This window comes from Staurois parvus, unplaced genomic scaffold (genome assembly GCF_062004578.1).
Source record: "Staurois parvus isolate SC_StPar_1 unplaced genomic scaffold, SC_StPar_1.0 ptg000003l, whole genome shotgun sequence".
In the NCBI taxonomy this organism is placed as follows: domain Eukaryota; kingdom Metazoa; phylum Chordata; class Amphibia; order Anura; family Ranidae; genus Staurois; species Staurois parvus.
In genome coordinates, this window is record NW_028317799.1 from 475,001 (window position 1) to 495,070 (window position 20,070).

At 44.8% G+C, this 20,070-nt stretch overlaps 2 protein-coding genes across 3 annotated transcripts in view; one reads left to right on the forward strand and one right to left on the reverse strand.

Moving 5' to 3' along the window:
* The window catches only part of ASPSCR1 (ASPSCR1 tether for SLC2A4, UBX domain containing), a 95,967-nt gene that overhangs the window by 35,898 nt on the left and 39,999 nt on the right, over positions 1-20,070 (forward strand). For both annotated transcript variants that reach the window (XM_089669847.1, XM_089669838.1), the window contains 3 exons: positions 15,216-15,282; positions 15,384-15,446; positions 18,766-18,818. In XM_089669847.1, coding sequence (XP_089525973.1) covers positions 15,216-15,282; positions 15,384-15,446; positions 18,766-18,818 — 183 coding nt within the window. The remainder of the gene's footprint in view (positions 1-15,215; positions 15,283-15,383; positions 15,447-18,765; positions 18,819-20,070) is intronic.
* The window catches only part of CENPX (centromere protein X), an 81,019-nt gene continuing 75,735 nt past the window's right edge, over positions 14,787-20,070 (reverse strand). Inside the window, exon 7 of the transcript XR_016311678.1 lies at positions 14,787-15,415. The gene's annotated coding sequence lies outside the window, so the exon portion shown is untranslated. The remainder of the gene's footprint in view (positions 15,416-20,070) is intronic.

Here is a 20,070-nt window from a genome sequence, read left to right on the forward strand (position 1 = left end):
ATAATAAATTTAATTCAATAATATAATCAAACCAAAAACACTTAAATTTGAAATACAGAGGCAAATTCGCACATCGCTGAGCAAAGTCGCAAAATCGTTTTCAGTGTCTGATGAGGAATTTCCCCACGAATCATTATCACTCAATTCTGCAAGTGGTTCTGATATACTATCGCTGTTCTAAAACCGCTTTTGACGTAAAGGGACGCTTTTTGGACGCCATGGACTTTTCTAAGTTTCCAGGCAGAAAGAACAGTCAAAATGCAGGCAGGGCGCCGGACAAAGCAGTAGGGACAAAATGTATGTGAAATGCATTGAAATAGCAATGACAGCAAAAATGACATTTTTTAAAAGTTTCAAATTTCCTGCTGGTTCCGGCGCCCGTACGTCCCGACGTCACAGGGACCGGAACACGGAAGCCGGATGCCGGCATCGACCGGAGGAGATGGCCGGGGATGCTGCAGGGGACACATCGTAGGAGCGAAGGACAAGGTAAGTGCTGCAGGGACCCCCAGAGCAGCGCCGCATGGTAAGCCCGAGTGTAGCTCAGGGTTACCGCTCTTGGTACTCAAATTTTACCCCGAGCTACACTCGGGAATACCGCTAAGGAGGTTAATCAGTCAGGTTTTGTTTGAATTTGCTGTTTAGGAATTAGTCGGTTGTATACACAGTCTCCCCATTTTTTAAGGGCTAATAATTAATTGGACAACTAATATAATCATACATATAATGATTTAAGGCTCTGTTAAAAATAAATGACTTCCTGAAAGCTGACATCACTAAAAGCTGTGTTTTTCTCCCTGGTGCTTTGCCAGGCCTTTACTGCAGCTGTCTTCAGAAGCTGGCTGTTTGTTGGTCTCTCTGCCTTCAATTTTGCTTTCAGTGAGTAAATTGCATGTTCCATTGGGATGAGGTCAGGTGACTGCTTTGGCCGTTAGGTAATTAATAACTTCTTTGCCTTCACAATTTCTTGGAATGCGTTCACAGAATGTTTTAGGTCATTGTTCATTTGTACTGTGAAGCAGCATCCTATCAGTTTTGCACTATAACCAGAGCCCTATACACTTCAGAATTCATCCTGCTGCTTATGTCAGCAGTAATATCAATAAACGCTAGTGACCCAGTTCCATTGGCAGCAATACTTGGCCATACCATAATACTGCCTCCACCATGCTTCACAGATGTTGTGGTATGCTTTGGCTTATGAGCCATTCCTTTCCGTCTCCATATCTTCTGTACCCATCATTCCCTTGCATGCTGATCTTGTTTTAATCTGTCCTAACGACAGTCATGTAAAAAATGTAACTTGTGAAAATTGCTGACTCTTTCAGCATATTTAAACAGGAAAAAAATTAGGTTTTAATTCAGACTGTGCTTGTAGATACTTGAATAAGGACAGAAGAATATTTTTAAATATTTAACAAAAATATCAATAGGTGTAATGGATACTGTGGGGAAGAAGTAAGTGCACCCTTGGAGTCAAATACTGGTATTGCCCCCTGTAACAGACCCCAGACACCCACGACCGGGTATCTCCGTCAAAAAGCTGCTTCTCAGGCTCTGGAACACGAGACCAGTGACTCTGGCTATTGTTACCCCAAGATCCAGACGACATAAGTCTTGAAGTAAGCCAGAGGTAGACTAGTTTATTTGAACACAGATACAAGGCATATACACTCAGGGGGCAATCCCCCCTCCCTGCATAATGACACAGGGTGGGGCAATCTACATTTAGTAACAAGATACACACAGGTATTCAAACTTCGCACCAGCAGACAGTCCCATCAGGAAGAAGGGCTGCTGGAGACACCCCCACACACACACACACACTAAGCCAATACACATACATCCCATAATAGTTTGCTCCCAAACCAGACGCACCATAGAACAATGGGATGCAACCACATAACACCAAACAATCAACAACCCCCCCACCCCAATATTAGGACAGATCACCCTGTACCCCTAACAGGCACAGGGTGATTTACACATAAGATGGATATGAGGAGCTGAGACAGGGGTCTCCCCAACTCTCCAAAGTGAGCTGGGTTCCATGGGCCCCCCACCCAAAGTCACTCCTGTCACACCCCCGTTAGCAGAAATCACTTCTTGTAGGCATTTTCTATAGCAGCCCACCAGTCACTCACATCAACTCAGTGAAATTTCTTTATTACCCTTTCATGCATGATTGCTTCAGATGAAAGCATCTAAGGGTTTCCTTGCATGAACTGCCCTTTCTCTCACAAAATTTAAACAGGAATACATCCAGTGCTTTTACTAGAGCAAACCATAACTGTTGTGTAAATAAGTGCAGCGCTAATGGAAAGGGAGCAGTATGTTAAACGTACCCAAAATAATTAAATACAAATAATAAACGTACACGGAGTGACTAAAAAATTAAATCGACAAAATAGATAAATGCAGTGAAGCGCTCTGATTGGTGCTATGGTGACATATTAATACATGGAATCATCGCACTGAAGTGCACTAATGGTATAATCGAAGTATTGTGAACAGGGGCGGACTGACAACTCATGGGGCCCCTGGGCAATAGGGAATCATGGGGCCCCTGTGTCCTTGCCCAAACTCAAGCCTATGAAAAAGGTACCAAGGGCATGTCATGGGGCCCCCTACTGACCCCAGGCCCTTGGGCAGTGCCTGAGTTCCCCAATGGTCACTGAGATGCCCCATGTACTTTTCATAGGCTGTTTTGGGTGTGGTTAGAGTGTGGGCGAGGACACAGGGGCCCCATGATCCCCTATTGCCCGGGGGCCCCACGAGTTGTCTGTCCGCCCCTGCTTCTGGCAATGTCCAATCTGGCCTTTCTATTCTTGAGGCTTGCCATTGGTTCGCACCTTGAGGTAAATCCTCTGTATTTACAAAGTGTTTATAAAGTGTTCTATTGATTGTAGACATTGACAATGATACCACGACTTTGCGGAAAGTGTTTTTGACTTGGCTAGCTGTTGTGAAGGGTTCTTTCTTAACCATGGAAAGAGTTGCACGATCATCCACCACAGCATTCTTCTGTGGTCGTCCTGGCCTTTCCGTGGTACTGAGCTCACCAGGGAATTTCATGTGTATTTAGCCGTTTGCCTAGAGTTCAGCTTTAAAAGCAAAAACAGGAGTTTCCTAATTCTTTCCCCCTTTAGGGGAAATGACTAAGAAGATGTAATTACCCTGGGGATTATTGATCCCTGTATCAATAAGCAGTCTCTGTTTATAGAAAGGAAACAGATTTAGGTCTGCCATTTTCCATTTGGAATACTTGTGTGTGACCTGTGCTTTTCAGCAGCGGCCCGTGTAAACAGAACATATGTGTCATTACAGTGAGCGCTTCTTTCACCTTCCCTTCAGCCTCTCTGAGCTCCGTCCAGGGTACAAGGAAAGACACATGAAGCAGCGGGTTTCAAATATTTGCCAAATCGGCAATGACTTGACAAAACTGTGCGGCTTTCACAGAGCCAACCTTTCTGCTTATGGACAGTGTGAGGGATTTATCAATATTGTTTATTTTACTTGTGTATAGTGCCAACATTTTCTGTAGTGCTTAAAGAGGAACTACTCAAAAAAAAAAAAGTCAGGCAGAGAAGACAAAGGACTAATAACCATTATTGTTTGTAGTCACTCTGCAGCTCATCTTTTTCCCTTTACTGATTTATCACGTTCTGTTCTGCAATGTGTCACTGTATGAAGGCTGCCATCTTGGTGGCAGGGCTTTGCTTTCTCATGTCAGAGACTCCAGCAAGGAGAACAATGAGCAGCACAGTAATGACATCACCAGATCTGACTCCAACTCCCTTAGATTAGCAGCTGGAAGCAGCAGTGCTTTGGATATGGTAAAATAAGTGAGACAGAAGTGTGTATTGGCGCAGGGGAGGTAGTAGTGGGTATGCAATTCATAAAAGTCTTTAAGGAGATGGAGGTAGTTCAGTTATAGGAGGACATGGGGACTTCTCTGCGAGACTAGGGGGGAGGAGAGAAGGGGGGAATAGGAGTAAATCGAGTATATGGTGGTTCAGTAAGGGTTATGCAGCTTAAATAGTTCTGAAGGTGGAGGGGTCTTGTAACTCAGGTAGTTCTGGGCAGGAGGGGGGTTAAAAAAATATAGCTGCAACGTAAACACCGTCGTGAGGCTGCACTCTCTAGAGTAAACCGGAACTCTGTGTGGAGAGAATAGAGAGAGAGGGTGCGCCAGACTAAGTGTAGTAAGGAGGTAACAGTTTATTGCACACAAGATTTAAAAACTCACAAGATGTGGGTGTATATCAGGCATCAAGTAATAATAGGGCTGGACATCTGGAGCGGATGGTACCAGGGACCAAGGCTCACAAAGTGGCTGGTGCTCCTTAGCGGGTCCCAATGGAGGAGCGAGGAGGGCAGATGAGTGTCCAGGGAGTCACGGTTCAGGGGAGGAACCGGGCTCTGGACAGGTGTTCCTGGCCTCTCACACCAGCGTGGGTTTGGTCACGTATCAGAGCCAGCTTGGAGCGCAGCCAAGATGTCCGCCCAGTGGAAGTGACGTCATGACGTAGCGTGGAGCTGTAGGAATGGGCTGTGACTCGTTTCAAGGCAAACAGCCTTTCATGAGACCTCTTACCTCCTTACTACACTTAGTCTGGCGTACCTCCCTCTCCTCTATTCTCTACGGTAAAATAAGTGACAATACCATATTCTGACGGGCAGTGAAATGCTACTTTGCATTCTTGTTTGAGTCTCTGAAACAAAGCAAGCATGGTGATTGGAATTAGAGTGAATTTACAACTTCTGATCTACCTGCTTGTTTGGGGTAAATGACTTAAAGCAGAGCTAAACTTGTTAATGGTCTGATGTCCATCGCTGGCACCAGCATTTTCTGCCCAGCTTCTCCCAGGGGTCAGGCTGCAGCAATTCTCATTGACCAGCATGGGATAAAGTCACTCCCGGCACATGAGCACTGATCCCGAATGTAAACTGAGCTCAGTGTACATTCCAAAGAAGACTGTGGGCAGGCAGGTGGCTGTCTTTTATTGCAGAAAAGACATTGCATGTCTCTTTTGCAATAACAAGCCTTTTAGCTCCACTTTAAACCCCCAACTGAACTTTCAGTGAAGTGGTTCTAAAGCCTGAAGATTTTTTTTTTACCTGTTAATACATTTTGTGCATTAGGGTAAAACACTTTCTGTGTGCAACCCACCCCTTATACTTGGGCTTAATCCAGCGATGAGCAGTGGCTCTTGATCGCTCTCTCCGTCCTCCTTGGCTTACAGACAGCAGAGAGAGCCATTGGCTCCTGTTGCTGTCAATTACAGTCAGTGTGGAAGTGGGGGGGGGGGTTTGAAGCCGAGCTGCGCTGTGTGTTTCAATGGGCACACAGTGCCGGTTCAAGACAGAGGGTGCAGAAGTGCACCCATAGCAAGCAGCTTAATATGGAGGCACTGGGCAGGCGTCGTCGTCGGGGGACCCGAGAAAAGGAGGACTAGGCTGCTCTGTCCAAAAGGATGGTCAGGAGCAGTTAAGTATTACATGTTTGTAATTTTAGAAGAAAACAAGAGCCTTTACAATCACATAAAAGTGGTTGTAAACTTTACATATACCTAGTGAAGTGACTGGCCTCCGGTGATGCACAGAGATGAAACAAATCCTCCTACATAAGTTGTACCTGTCTGTCTGTAGCAATCTCTTATATACATCTGTTCAAAATGCTGAATTTATAAAGCTTGTCTGATCTGTCAGAAAACATGGGGTGGAGAGCTGAAATTACACACTGTAAGAAGAGCTCTGAGTACACACTTTAGAGGGATATGCGTTGTTTATATTTCATGTCTGAAGTTTACAACCACTTTAATGCATTCTCTGCATTAGGGTAAAAAACCTTCTATGTGCAGCTTCTCCCCAGACTCCCCGTATATTTACATGAGTCAATCTTGATCCAGCCATGAGCAGTGGCTCTCTCGGCTCTCTCCCTCCTCATTGGCTCTAAGACAGCAATGGGCACACAGAGCTTGGAACTAAGCACGTATCAGTGCGTTCATAGAAAGTGGCTTAATATGGAGGCACTCCGCAAGAAGGGAGGAGTGTACAGGGATGGGAAGAGGAGGACACGGCTGCCCTGTGCAAAACAGAAGCCTATACAACCACGTTAAATAATCTAAATACATTCGTGATGCACCAATATATCGTCTGCAAACACATTATCGGCCGAAAATTGGATTACCGGCATTTTGTCGATTTGAGAAAAAAAAGGTGCCAATAAGGCCAGTGTGTTTTTTTTAAATTATTACTGCTAAAAAAAACAACTTTTTATTCAGAGTATATGGATGGATCAGATCTGCGTATTGGGGAGCATAATGGATTGGACTCCGATCCATTATGCTCAGTCCACAGATCTGATCCATCCTGCGGGGATCGTCCGCATGCAACCTATACGGGGGTGACACCGAACCCGCTCCACAAAAAGGTAAGTTGTAAAGCAAGCCGACGATCCCCGCAGGATGGATCCGATCTTACCTTATCTCAACTTACCTTTTCGTGGAGCGGGTCCGGTGTCACCCGTATAGGTTGCATGCTGATTATCCCCGCAGGATGGATCGGATCTGCGGATTGAGCATAATGGATCAGATTCCGATCCATTATGCTCAATCCGCAGATACGATCCATTTTGCGGGGATCGTCGGGGGGGTGTCACCAACTGTTATCGCACTGGGTGACCCCAATCCTAGGGACGCCCCTGATCCTGGGTATTAATTACCTTCTACAGCAGTCTGTACCTGTCACAGCTGCCCCCCTTTTTTTGATTTACCTTGTTGAGGTTGGCACCCACACCCTTACATTGATGAGTCAGAGAGTTCTCTACTAGGGTTCTAGAATGGTGGTACTCTTTATACTTTGCTCTCCTACAGTGCTGAGTACGGTGGAAGATTGCCACATGATCAGGCACACAGCATTCTGATTCTGGAGATATCAAAGCGGGGCTTTAATCCTGAGAAATGACTCTTTCCAGTACAAAACCCCACTTTGATCTTGCCTTGCTGGAACCTTTTGTATTTACGTTCTGTTTCCCATAATTGCGGCTGTTACCGGCGTCTTTACTGCTAAATAGGGAAAAACATCATGTCACAAAGAGTAGGGTTATTTTAGGAGATCAGTCCAAGAAGAGGCTGTTAGAAGGAAGGGGCCTGTGCGGTCCACATCTCAAGGTAATTCTTGCGGTCTTTAATTGGAAACAATTCTGTGTTTTGTGCTTCTGCTGCTAAATCAGCTTCAAGACATCTTTCTGATGGCATGCTGGGTTCTGTACTATAAAAAATATTTATGGGTAATGATAAAGGCTGGAAGGTATGTCAGCACCACATGTTGGCCTCGATGGAGATATTCTTGTCGCAGAGCTTGTTTTTTTTTGTGTGAATGTGCTGGTCATGTTGCTTGGACAAATTGCTGTATACATTCTGTTGTCTCTTTTCTACTCCCTGCAGTTTTTTTAGCTCCTCTTGTATTGCTTTAAGCTGTGTTTACTTACCCCAAAACCTCCTTTTAGGACAAGATCATATGGGATCTCTTTCTGCCAGTGATTTTGTTTTTATTTAAAGAAACTGGTCAGGCTAGAAATCCAGGACTTCATTTTAAAGAGGACCTGTACTCAGGGACGTATTTACCACAAGGCAAACATGGCACTTGCCTTGGGCGGCATTTTTCAGGGGGGCAGCACCTCCCCCCCAGAAGAAGGTATACGCAAGCCATGGGAACCAGGTAGGAGCCAAGAGAGGCTGCTTGATGGTGTATATAGAGCCTGACTCTCATTCCCAGGAATGCCTAGAGCTTTGCAGATGAGTGTTTCTCTCTATCGCCAGGAGTAGTGGAATGCTCTCTCAGGTGGAGGGCATGGTTGTTGTTGGTCAATGTCATGCTCTCTCTGCAGGAGGGGGAAGGAGTGGTGGTGTTGTTCAGTGTCTATGGGAGCAGACGATTTTTGTGTTGCCTAGGGCAGCACAAAACCTAAATACACCACTGCCTGTACTGTGGAAGCTTTGCTCAAAAAAAAGCAAGCCGAAGGCATAGGACTAGTCCCCAGTATGGCCTGTAGGCTCCCTGCAGCTAATATTTACCCCATTACTGACTTATTCCAGCACTATGTCTCTGTGTGAATGCAGCCATCTTGGTAGAGGCAGGGCTTTGCTTTCACATGATGTCTCTGATATGATGACTTGTGTGTGGATATTCAAGAAGCAGGAGAAGAATTGAAGGAAACAGATTCAGAGAATGGATGAAGCAGAAGCAGGCAGATTCTTGCACTGCATGTTCTCAGGTCCAGCTTCCTCTCCATCAAAGAGAACTGTGAACAGCACAGTAGTGACATCACTAAATCTCATGAAACTAGTACTCAGAGGCAACAGTTCCTTGGATGATTTCACGATGAAGATAAACAGTTATAAAGCTCAAGGCCCAAAAAGGGTCTTGTGGGGTACTTAGGTACAGTTAACCTGTCTAGATATTCCCTATAAGACAGCAGATCTTCAGTTTTTGAGCTCAGGTCCACTTTAAAGGAGTCCACCTATTGAAAAAAAAAATGCACATTTTTTTTACAGGTAAAAAAGTGTGCTTTTATTGTTTTTTTGTTTTTTTTTAAGGAGCCTGCAGAGTATTGCACCCACAATCAGATCATGGGTGCAATACCAGGCTTCTGCAGACTCTCAGGATGGCTGTCTGCCCACACCTCCAATAGAGCCAGACAGTTTTTGATGTGCAGAATGAATCAATGAACTTCCAGAATGTTCATCAGTGCCCTCGTAGTTTATTGAGAACTATAAGCCATCAGCCGCAGTACTTGTAGGCTATTCCTTCACAGGAAACTGTGAATAAATGACACGGCTGTGTGGGTGGAGCCCTGCACAGCCGCAATATTTTTATATTGTGACAGCGGGTGCGGGGAGGAGATCCCCCTGCCCGCTGTCACAGATAGGTGGGATCCAGGGTGCCGGGGGCAGATGCTATAACGTGTTACATGTTCCTCCCTAAAAACGGGTGGAATTTTTACGTTTCTAAAGGTGAACTTATCCTTTAAAGATGCATGCTTGCGGCTGTCACTCTCATCCTTCCATTGCTATCTCTGGAGTCTATGAACTTGAAGAAATGTGTGCATGTTGGGTGTCCTGACACTTGTTCCAGGTTACTGACTCCTTATGTAGTAAAGGAAAGGTAAGGATGATGCATTGTGTCAGGAAGCTTGTTCTCTCACTGGAGTCAGTAGGAAAGAAGAAGTCATCTGTTATCTTTTTGGTAGATGTATTGTGTATTGATTACCTATTTTCAGCAGTGTGTTCAGCCTGGTCAATGATGGGAGCATTAGTACCAAAGCTACTGAAATAGAAGGTTTACCAAACAGCAAATAAAAGCTCTTTGGAAGCTTTATATCATTTTGTGCTTGGTTGCTTCTGTCAGATTTATGACTCTTATGTAAGCGAGTTGATTATTTGCGCTGAATAAAAGTCTCTGGGCAATGTGAAACCAATTACATCTTTATAGTTTGCAGCTCTGGGGATTTTTTTTTTCATTTTATGCTGTCAATTGTCATTTTATCCTTGTCAAAACTCGTAGATATATCTTTGTTGTAATCGAATCAGGATTTCAAGACAGTCTTAAAGCTGATCTCCTATTTAAAGAGAAACTGTCACTTTGCCTATCCAGGGTAAAGTGACAGTGCCTTTTGATAGTCCACCAACCAGGGGTGGACTGACCATTTGGAAACTTGGGCACTGCCCGAGGACCTGGGGTCAGTAGGGGGCCCCATGAGATGCCCCTGGTACCTTTTTCATAGGCTTTTTTGAGTTTGGGCAAGGACACGGGCCCCATGATCACCTATTGCCCGGGGGCCCCATGAGTTGTCAGTCCACCCCTGCCACCAACCTCCAGCAGAGCATAGATGCTCTGCTTGTGCAACAGTTCATCTGGCATTGGATGGTGTCCGAGCCTTGCCTCCTCCATGGACAATGTTCTGGCCTGGATGGTGTCCGAGCCTTGCCTTCTCCATGGACAATGTTCTGGCCTGGATGTTGTCCGAGCCTTGCCTCCTCCATGGACAAAGTTCTGGCCTGGATGGAGTCCGAGCTTTGCCTCCTCCATGGACAATGTTCTGGCCTGGATGGAGTCCGAGCTTTGCCTTCTCCATGGACAATGTTCTGGCCTGGATGGTGTCTGAGCCTTGCCTCCTCCATGGACAATGTTCTGGCCTGGATGGTGTCCTAGCCTTGCCTCCTCCATGGACAATGTTCTGGCCTGGATGGTGTCCGAGCCTTGCCTCCTCCATGGACAATGTTCTGGCCAGGATGGTGTCCGAGCCTTGCCTCCTCCATGGACAATGTTCTGGCCTGGATGGTGTCCGAGCCTTGCCTCCTCCATGGACAATGTTCTGGCCTGGATGGTGTCCGAGCCTTGCCTCCTCCATGGACAATGTTCTGGCCTGGATGGTGTCCGAGCCTTGCCTCCTCCATGGACAATGTTCTGGCCTGGATGGTGTCCTAGCCTTGCCTCCTCCATGGACAATGTTCTGGCCTGGATGGTGTCCGAGCCTTGCCTCCTCCATGGACAATGTTTTAGCCAGGATGGTGTCCGAGCCTTGCCTCCTCCATGGACAATGTTCTGGCCTGGATGGTGTCCGAGCCTTGCCTCCTCCATGGACAAAGTTCTGGCCAGGATGGTGTCCGAGCCTTTCCTCCTCCATGGACAATGTTCTGGCCTGGATGGTGTCCGATCCTTGCCTCCTCCATGGACAATGTTCTGGCCTGGATGGTGTCCGAGCCTTGCCTCCTCCATGGACAAAGTTCTGGCCAGGATGGTGTCCGAGCTTTCCTCCTCCATGGACAATGTTCTGGCCTGGATGGTGTCCGATCCTTTCCTCCTCCATGGACAACGTTCTGGCCAGGATGGTGTGCGAGCCTTTCCTCCTCCATGGACAATGTTCTGGCCTGGATGGTGTCCGAGCCTTGCCTCCTCCATGGGCAATGTTCTGGTCTGGCAATTGCCCATTGTGTCCAAGAATTGCCACATAGGAGAGTTCATATTCTTCCCTTTACCCAAGAACCCTTAGAGCAGCAGGAGAAAGGCCTAAACTGAGTAGGGAGTTGGTGAAGGGGAACAGATGGGAGAGTATGAATTGCTGGATGGGTTTACTTTCAGCAGACACTGCCATTTTGCACTGAATGGGCAAAGTGATAGAGTTTCTTTTAATTAAAGTTGTGGAAAATGCTGCTTCTACAAATGCCCAAAATCTGTCATTACATAGCAACAAAGAGCAGTGATGCCAGGAATAAAGGCCAAGTGGTTTGTTGAGCCTGCCCTTTTTTTTTTCAGGATTTTTGTCTGAAGATGGACCTATGTTTGGCCCAAGCATGTTTAAAATCATTAAGGCTACATATACACGGCAGTAAGAATTTTACTGATCACACCTGATTAGTAAAATGCTTGCAATTAAATGTGTTTAAATACTTAAAATTCTAGTTGTGTTTCCTTCTGCTGTTTTCAATCACAGAATGTATCTTTTGCATTAATAAATATGCGTATACAAACTTTTAGACGTGTATTTGCACAAAATGTCCCCCAGAAGCAGAATTTTAGTTAAAGTGGTTGTAGCACTTCCGCCTGGCAGTACTAGGGTCGTTGGTTCTAATCCCAACCATGGCACCCACCTGACTGGAGTTTGCATGTTCTCCCTGTGCCTGCGTGGGTTTCCTCCAGGTACTCCGGTTTCCTCCGACACTCCAAAGACATGCTGGTATGTTAATTGGATCCTGTCTAAATTCACCCTATTATGTGTATGAATGAATGTAAGTTAGGGACCTTAGACTGTACGCCCCTTGAGGGTTAAGGACTGATGTCAATGTGCAATTTATATGTAAAGCACTGCGTAAATTGTCGGCGCTATAGAAGTACCTGAGAAAAATAAATAAAGGCTCAAGGTTTTTACTGTCATGCATTCTATGTATAAAGGTGAAAAACTGTATGCAGCTTCCCTCTCAGCCCCCCTAATAATTACCTGAGCCTGATCGTGACCCAGCGATGTGCATGAGAGCAGCGGCTCTCCCGGGTCACTCCCTCCTAAGTGGCTGAGACACATGAGGCTCCTGCTGCTGTCAATCACAGGCAGTGAGGAGTTGACAGCTGCTGCAGAGGGACGTCCTGACTTCATTGTTTTCCATGGCGTTGGCAGCCCCCACCAACCAGCGTCCTCCTGTTGTCTAGCAGTAGCCGACCATGCTTGGCCGGCAGAGCTGTTTTTCAATCGGCAGGAGGTTTGGTTGCCTAACAATGGCAACGCTGGACCCCACTAGCTGCAAGACTGGTAAGAGTGCCCAATTGGTTCTCTTTCTCTTTGTATGTAATTACCTGTGCTGCCAGTCTTGTACAGGGGGATTGGCCATTAAAGTTGACAGGCATGAAGGATGTAGATCCCGTAAGGAGCATTTTTACTATATGTTTTGAAAGTATTTGCTGACTATGTTTGTTATATTGTTTATTGTGGGATTGTGAAGTCATTCAACATTGGGGGAGGGTACCACCATTTTTCTTGTGTTTTGATTGGTAGATAGCACTAAATATATCCTTGTGTCTCTGCATACCTGAGGAAGGGATCCTGCATGGCTCTGAAACGTTGCACATTTGTGATATCATTCTTCCATAGATGACCCTGGTGATTCGTGGTGTGCTGACATACATGAACGTTGATCTGTGTTTCTTACAGTCATGGCCAAAAATCGGCCCTGCATTTCTGTCTGATAATGCACCACTTCGCCCAGAAAAATTGCAATTACAAATGTTTAGGCATTCTCATGTTTTTTTATTTTTTGTTTGTATTGGTGTGACACAAACAAAGACTGTCTGAACATGATCTATATTTTGGGAGGTAGGACATTTTACCTATATGTTTTACAACTATTTATTAGGGATGCACCGAAATTTCGGTGGCCGAAACGTTTTGGCTGAAAACACCCCGTTCAGTCGGCCAATATGAAAAAAAGCACTGATACAGGTGCCGAAAAAACCTCGCTGCCTCCACTGGCCGCCGCTCGGTAGTTCTCAGCCTTACCTGAGAAACCATCGAACGATCCCGGCGCTGGGCATAGAGATTAGTGAAGGAAAGATGGCCTCCACTCATCTCACTCACGCCTTTGGAGGACCGGAGTGATGTTACTTCCGGTTCCGGCCATTTTTATTAAAGCACTAGATCAATGCTTTTTTTTTTGATCCAATGCTGTACATTGTAGAAGAGAAATTTGGGGTCTTATTGACCTCATATCTCTCCATACAGAGGACCTGTCACAGATTATTTCTATCACAAGGGATGCATGCATTTCTTGTGATAAGAATAAAAGTGATTACATTTTTTTTAAAGGGACAGTGCAAAAAAAACGAACAAAAAATATTAAATAAATTAAAAAAAAAAGTTTAAAGTGCCCTCATCCCCCTGCAGTGGTGAACGCATGCGTAGGCCATGCCCACATATGTAAACGGTTTTCAAACCACACATGTGCGATATCGCCACGAACGTCTGAGCAAGAGCAATAATTCTCGCACTAGACCTCCTCTGTAACTGTACACTGCTAACCTGTAGAAATTTTTAAAGCTTCGCCCATGGAGATTTTTAAGTAGCGTAGTTTCACGCCATTCCACGAGCGTGCGCAGTTTTAAAGTGTGACATGTTGGGTATCTATTTACTTGCCATAACATCCTCTTTCATATTTTACAAAAAAAATTGGGGTATATATTGTTTTTTTTTTTTTAATCAAAGTGTATTTTTTTCCAAAAAATATATATAAAGTTTTAAAAACTGCGTGTTTCGGTTATTGGCCAAGTGCATTTTGAATTTTCATTTTCGGCACCAAAATTTTCATTTCGGTGCGCCACTACCATTTCTATAACTATTTGCCTTTTAGGTTCACTTGATATAGGATATCTGGTATTCTTATGGGAATACCCCGTTATACGGAATGTATTTTGTATTTGCAAATCATGCATGTAAATGATATGTGGTGCTATCAGTAATGCTGCCCATCCTGATTAATCAGTAGTAAATTTGCAGCAGAGAGTCACTCTAGTTGTTGTTTTTTTTTTTTTTTTGTTTTTTTTTACCTTTTGGGTCTACAATCAGTTTAGTTGGTCGGTCCATCACTCAGAAGGCATACTGTCTTTTAAATCTCCAAAAAAATCTCCAGCCACCGTAGAAGTAGTGCAAGCTACCCGTTCTAATACAGGCTTGTTTGAAGAAGCCCTGGCAGGGAGGTGTTGTGTATTTGGCTAGGATATGTCAAGGTTTGGTTTGTGAGGGGTAATTTGGAGGTATGTCTTCAGTATATGTATAATTTAAAAAGGAACTTTACCCTTCTTCCCCGTGTGTCTTTTTTAAGATCCCCCGCCCCCCCTTACCTTTTTCTTTGGGGTTTTTCAAAATAAGCATACTCACCCACCCAGCAAATCCAGCTGTGTTGTGTACCAATCTGCTGCTCTGCTGCTGCACTTGGGGCCTCCAGCCACCATCTTCCTTCCTGACATCATTAGGAGCCAGCCGTCTCTTCTGGGTTCTTGCAGTCCCTTCCCTGATAACATGCCACCAAGTCTTTCCTCCTCCAGCTGCTGTGAAGAAGGTGATGATACTTGAAACCGCAAACACAAATGCTCCTGTGCTTGGGGATGGACTCGATGCAGGCTACAACCACATAAGGAATGTCCTGGAACATGCACACCTTGCTGCCCTCAAATGGACCGGGGAAATCCAAATATACTGAATGAGGAAAGAACAGACAGAGGGCGCACAGGCCTAGTGCATTACCATAAAAAATGTTTAATAAGAAATAAAGTAGGTGTTGTACTCACAAATGACAATATAGTCAAGGCACATCATAAAGAACAGCTGGGTCAACACCGCGCTGAGTAACAGTCCGTAATGGGGAGTATAGACATCCAAAAGGCTGACACGTTTCGAAGACTTGCCTCTTCCTCAGAGCCCATGATGATACTTGAAACACGTGACTTGGATACCCCAGGATTCTTCAGATGTAGTACACATGGGGACAGGGGTGGGATTGAGGGTGAAACAAAATTAAAAAATAAACAATTAGAGTAGTTAGCATTTTAATTGGTGGTGGTGGGAGGGGAGGGTTGCAATGGTGCGAAGTGTTTTTTTTTTTTTTTTTTGTGACAAAGTCCACTTTAACTTCAGTTTAGTTTATTATATTTATTTCATTTTGTAGGTTGTCCTTCGAGTTGTCTTCCCGGATCGATTCATCTTGCAGGGGTTTTTCCAAGTGACAGAAACCAGTATGCATTTTTAACTTTCTATCTTTTTTTTTTTTTTTTGTCCCTGTTTTTTTTTTTTTCTACTCCTTTAATGGTCCTTGCCTTCTTTTTTCTACTTGCAGTTGGAGCAGTGAGGGAGTTTGTTCAGAGCCACCTACAAGAACCAGAGATTCCATTTTATCTGTGTATGTTACTGTATCTTTTACATACAAAATCTAACTTCTTGAATATTTGTTTTTATTTATTGAAGTATATATGGAAAGGCCCGTTATATGAATGTTATACAACCCCTGATAGTGTACCAGTAAGGTTCTGTAAGCTTTCCAACCTTTATTCTCTTCTGTCACCAGCTTTGTGGAAAGTTCCAGTTAGGTGGCTGTCATCAAATGTTAATAGGCATCTGTAGGGTAGTACTCATCCCTAACACCTGTTCCCTTCTGCATGGCTAATTTGATATAAAAGCTCAGACCCCGATAACTCTTCAGCCGACCATAGACGGATCAAAATTGGGCCGCTTCAACAGGAACAGACCAAATTTCGATCCATCTATGGGCGGGCTGGTTGCACTGAAGTTGACCTATCGATTGACTTCACTACAATCAGCTTGTACTGAATCACAGTGATCATTGTATACTGACGGCAGGATCCCCATATCAAGACTAACTATGTTGATTGGGGAAATTAGCTATTTTCTTTCCTTCAACCCATGGTTGAAGTAAAGAAAATTACATGATGTATGGCCAAATGTAGCTCCCCCATTCAATTAATAGAAATTAATGAATGGAAAGAGTTTAGATCTTTCCTTCAGAATCACATTAAAGTGCATTTAAACCTCAAAACAAAAGGTAACATGTTGCATCTAACTAGTCCTAAGATATGGTGACTGCACTAGTTTTCCTCTGGCAAGCCTTTTTTTCCTTCATTTTCACCTAGTGATCCTGCTAGTAATACATTTTTTTTATCACAGGGTGACAACATTATGACAGGAAATGTATTCCTGTCAAAGGAACACGATTGTATAACAGAAGTGCAGTGTTGTCTCCCTAGGATAAGATGTGTGTTAGGACTACAGAACACTTTCCCCTCTCCTAATCTCCATCAACATGGGGAGGGATGTGTTTTGAAATCCACAGTGAGGACCGGGACTAAAGTTAACTGATATTTGTGTAGCACAGGAACACAGCACAGGAAGTTTTTGGCTCAGTAAATTTCTGTCAGGATCAACCAAGTATTGTATGCATAATTTAAACTGAAAGTAAATGCAAAACATACAGTATCTCCCAGAAGTGAGTCCATCCCTTACATTTTTGTAAATATTTTATCCCATCTTTTCATGTGACAACACTGAAGAAATGACACTTTGCTACAATGTGACGTAGTCAGTGTATAGCTTGTATAACATGTAAATTTGCTGTCCCCTCAAAATAACTCAACACACAGCCATTAATGTCTAAACCGCTGGCAACAAAAGTGAGTCCACCCCTAAGTGAAAATGTCCAAATTGGGCCCAAAGTTTCAATATTTTGTGTGGCCACCATTATTTTCCAGCACTGCCTTATCCCTCTTGGGCATGGAGTTCACCATAGCTTCACAGGTTGCCACTGGTGTCCTCTTCCACTCCTCCATGATGACATCACGGAGCTGGTGGATGTTAGAGACCTTGCACTCCTCCACCTTCCTTTTGAGGATGTCCCACAGATGCTCAATAGGGTTTAGGTCTGGAGACATGCTTGGCCAGTCCATCAACTTTACCCTCAGCTTCTTTAGCAAGGCAGTGGTCATCTTGGAGGTGTGTTTGGGGTCGTTATCATGTTGGGATACTGCTCTGCGGCCCAGTCTCCTAAGGGAGGGGATCATGCTCTGCTTCAGTATGTCACAGTACATGTTGGCATTCATGGTTCCCTCAATGAACTGTAGCTCCGCAGTGCCGGCAGCACTCATGCAGCCCCAGACCATGACACTCCCACCACCATGCTTGACTGTAGACAAGACACACTTGTCTTTGTACTTCTCACCTGGTTGCCACCACACACACTTGACACCATCTGAACCAAATCAGTTTATCTTGGTGTCATCAGACCACAGGACATGGTTCCAGTAATCCATGTCCTTAGTCTGCTTGTCTTCAGCAAAGTGTTTGTGGCTTTCTTGTGCATCATCTTTAGAAGAGGCTTCCTTCTGGGACGACAGCCATGCAGACCAATTTGATGCAGTGTTCGGCGTATGGTCTGAGCACTGACAGGCTGACCCCCCCACCCCTTCAACCTCTGCAGCAATGCTGGCAGCACTCATACGTCTATTTCCTAAAGACAACCTCTGGATATGATGCTGAGCACGTGCACTCAACTTCTCTGGTCGACCATGGCGAGGCCTGTTCTGAGTGGAACCTGTCCTGTTAAACCGCTGTATGGTCTTGGCCACTGTGCTGCAGCTCAGTTTCAGGGTCTTGGCAATCTTCTTATAGCCTAGGCCATCTTTACGTAGAGCAACAATTCTTTTTTTCAGATCCTCAGAGTCCTTTGCCATGAGGTGCCATGTCACTATGAGAGAATGAGAGTGATAACACCAAATTTAACACACCTGCTCCCCATTCACACCTGAGACCTTGTAACACAAACGAGTCACATGACATCCTGGAGGCAAAATGGCTAATTGGGCCCAATTTGGACTTTGTCACTTAGGGGTGGACTCACTTTTGTTGCCAGTGGTTTAGACATTAATGGCGGTGTGGTGAGTTATTTTGAGGAGACAGCAAATTTACATGTTATACAAGCTGTACACTGACTACGTCACATTGTAGCAAAGTGTAATTTCTTCAGTGTTGTCACATGAAAAGACAGAATCAAATATTGACACAAATGTGAGGGGTGTACTCACTTCTGGGAGATACTGTAACTAACTGTAAACCTACTCTCAGCCAAATTCTAATCCTAATCTATCTATCCCTGTATAAATCGCTATACTTACCTGTTCTGCAGCTGCTCCTGTCCAGTCCCAGGCTGAGCTGTCAGCGGCTGCTTCAGTGTGTAGAGGAGGCAGCTGGCAACGGCAGCCCCATCATAACTCTATAGGTGATGTCACTTCCCAGCCGTTGTCAGCTCTGTCCTGCACACAGAGGGCAACGTTGGAGACCAGACTAGAGCAGCTGCAGAACAGATAAGTGCAGGGCGGACTGACCATTCAGAAACTCGGGCACTGCCCGAGGGTCCGGGGTCAGTAAGGGGCCCCATGACATGCCCCTGTTACCTTTTTCATAGGCTTTTTTTTTTAGTTTGGGTAAGGACACGGGCCCCATGATCCCCTATTGCCCGGGGGCCCCATGAGTTGCCACTCCGCCCCTGGATAAGTGTTTTGATTTATTCTTTACAGGACTAGATAGACTAGGTGTAGAATGTGGCTGAGAGTAGGTTTGGCTTTACTTCACATTTAAGAGAAGTTCCTTTTCCTTGTAGTTTTACATATATGATGTGTGTCACCTTAACCTGTTTTTCTTTCTCTATACAGTTATCACTCCCCCACGAACAGAGCTGACAGATGACTCCGAGACTCTCTTCCAGGTACAGAAGTCTTTGATTTTAAGAAATCTTAGTTCCCCTCCACCTACCTCTATTGAATTATAATATGGTATGGAGCTATTCTGACTAGGAGTAATGATTACAGAGCATGTGACTTGGTGGTCAATGTGACGCCTACATAGTCCTCGGCTAATAGTATGAACCAGGGGCGGACTGACAACTCATGGGGCCCCCGGGCAATAAGGGATCATGGGGCCCCTGTGTCATTGCCCAAACTCAAAAAAGCCTATGAAAAAGGTACCAGGGGCATCTCATGGGGCCCCCCACTGACTCCGGGCCCTCAGGCAGTGCCCGAGTTTCCAAATGGTCAGTCCGCCCCTGGTATGAACTGTTTCAAGGCCTACTGACATGAGAAAATGTTTTGAAGGCATTTAAAGTTTGCTTATCCTTTGCAAGGTCGGTCTGAAGAGATATAAACTTAGTTTCATTTTAATGATTAGCATGTTTTAGTGAAGATCTGCCTGATTTACCTGATATTGTCTAGGGACTTGATTCATGCCTGTTACTGTATAATGTACAGGGGAACCTATGCCTAGGCTAGACTTTAGTGATGGTTCCTAGAAACATCTAATGGCAGTAAACCATGCATAGCTCATCTAGCCACAAACAAACCTATGAAATGTTCCACAGATGAAGAAGGGGGGGAACACTCAGGCTCTGTCTAGTCTTGAGGGGAAAAGGGTGGGTTACCTGTACTGATCCAGGTGGGCCAATATATGTGCCCTCTAATCTCTATTCCAGGTTTCTCCAAACTTTCTAAATAAAGGGCCAGTTTACTGTCCTTCAGAGGGGGCCAGACTTTGGACAATGGTGGTAGACAATGCTTCAGGCTTGGTGATCAGTGGGAATAAAAAACAATACATAGCGCCTGTGGGGTCACTAGGCAAAATAATTCTGTCCTATTGTTGGTGTTAGTGGGAGGAATTGTGTCCTATTGTTGGTGTTAGTGGGAGGAATTGTGTCCTATTGTTGGTGTTAGTGGGAGGAATTGTGTCCTATTGTTGGTGTTAGTGGGAGGAATTGTGTCCTATTGTTGGTGACAGTGGGAGAAATTATATCCTATTGTTGGTGTCAGTGGGAGGAATAGTGCTCCATAGTATGTGTCAGTGGGAGGAATATTGCCCAATCACTGGTGTCATTTGGAGGTATTATGCCCCATTGTTGTCAGTGGATGGAATGGTACCTGATTGGTGATGATAAAAGGAAAAGTACCTTGTATCAGTAGAAGGAACAA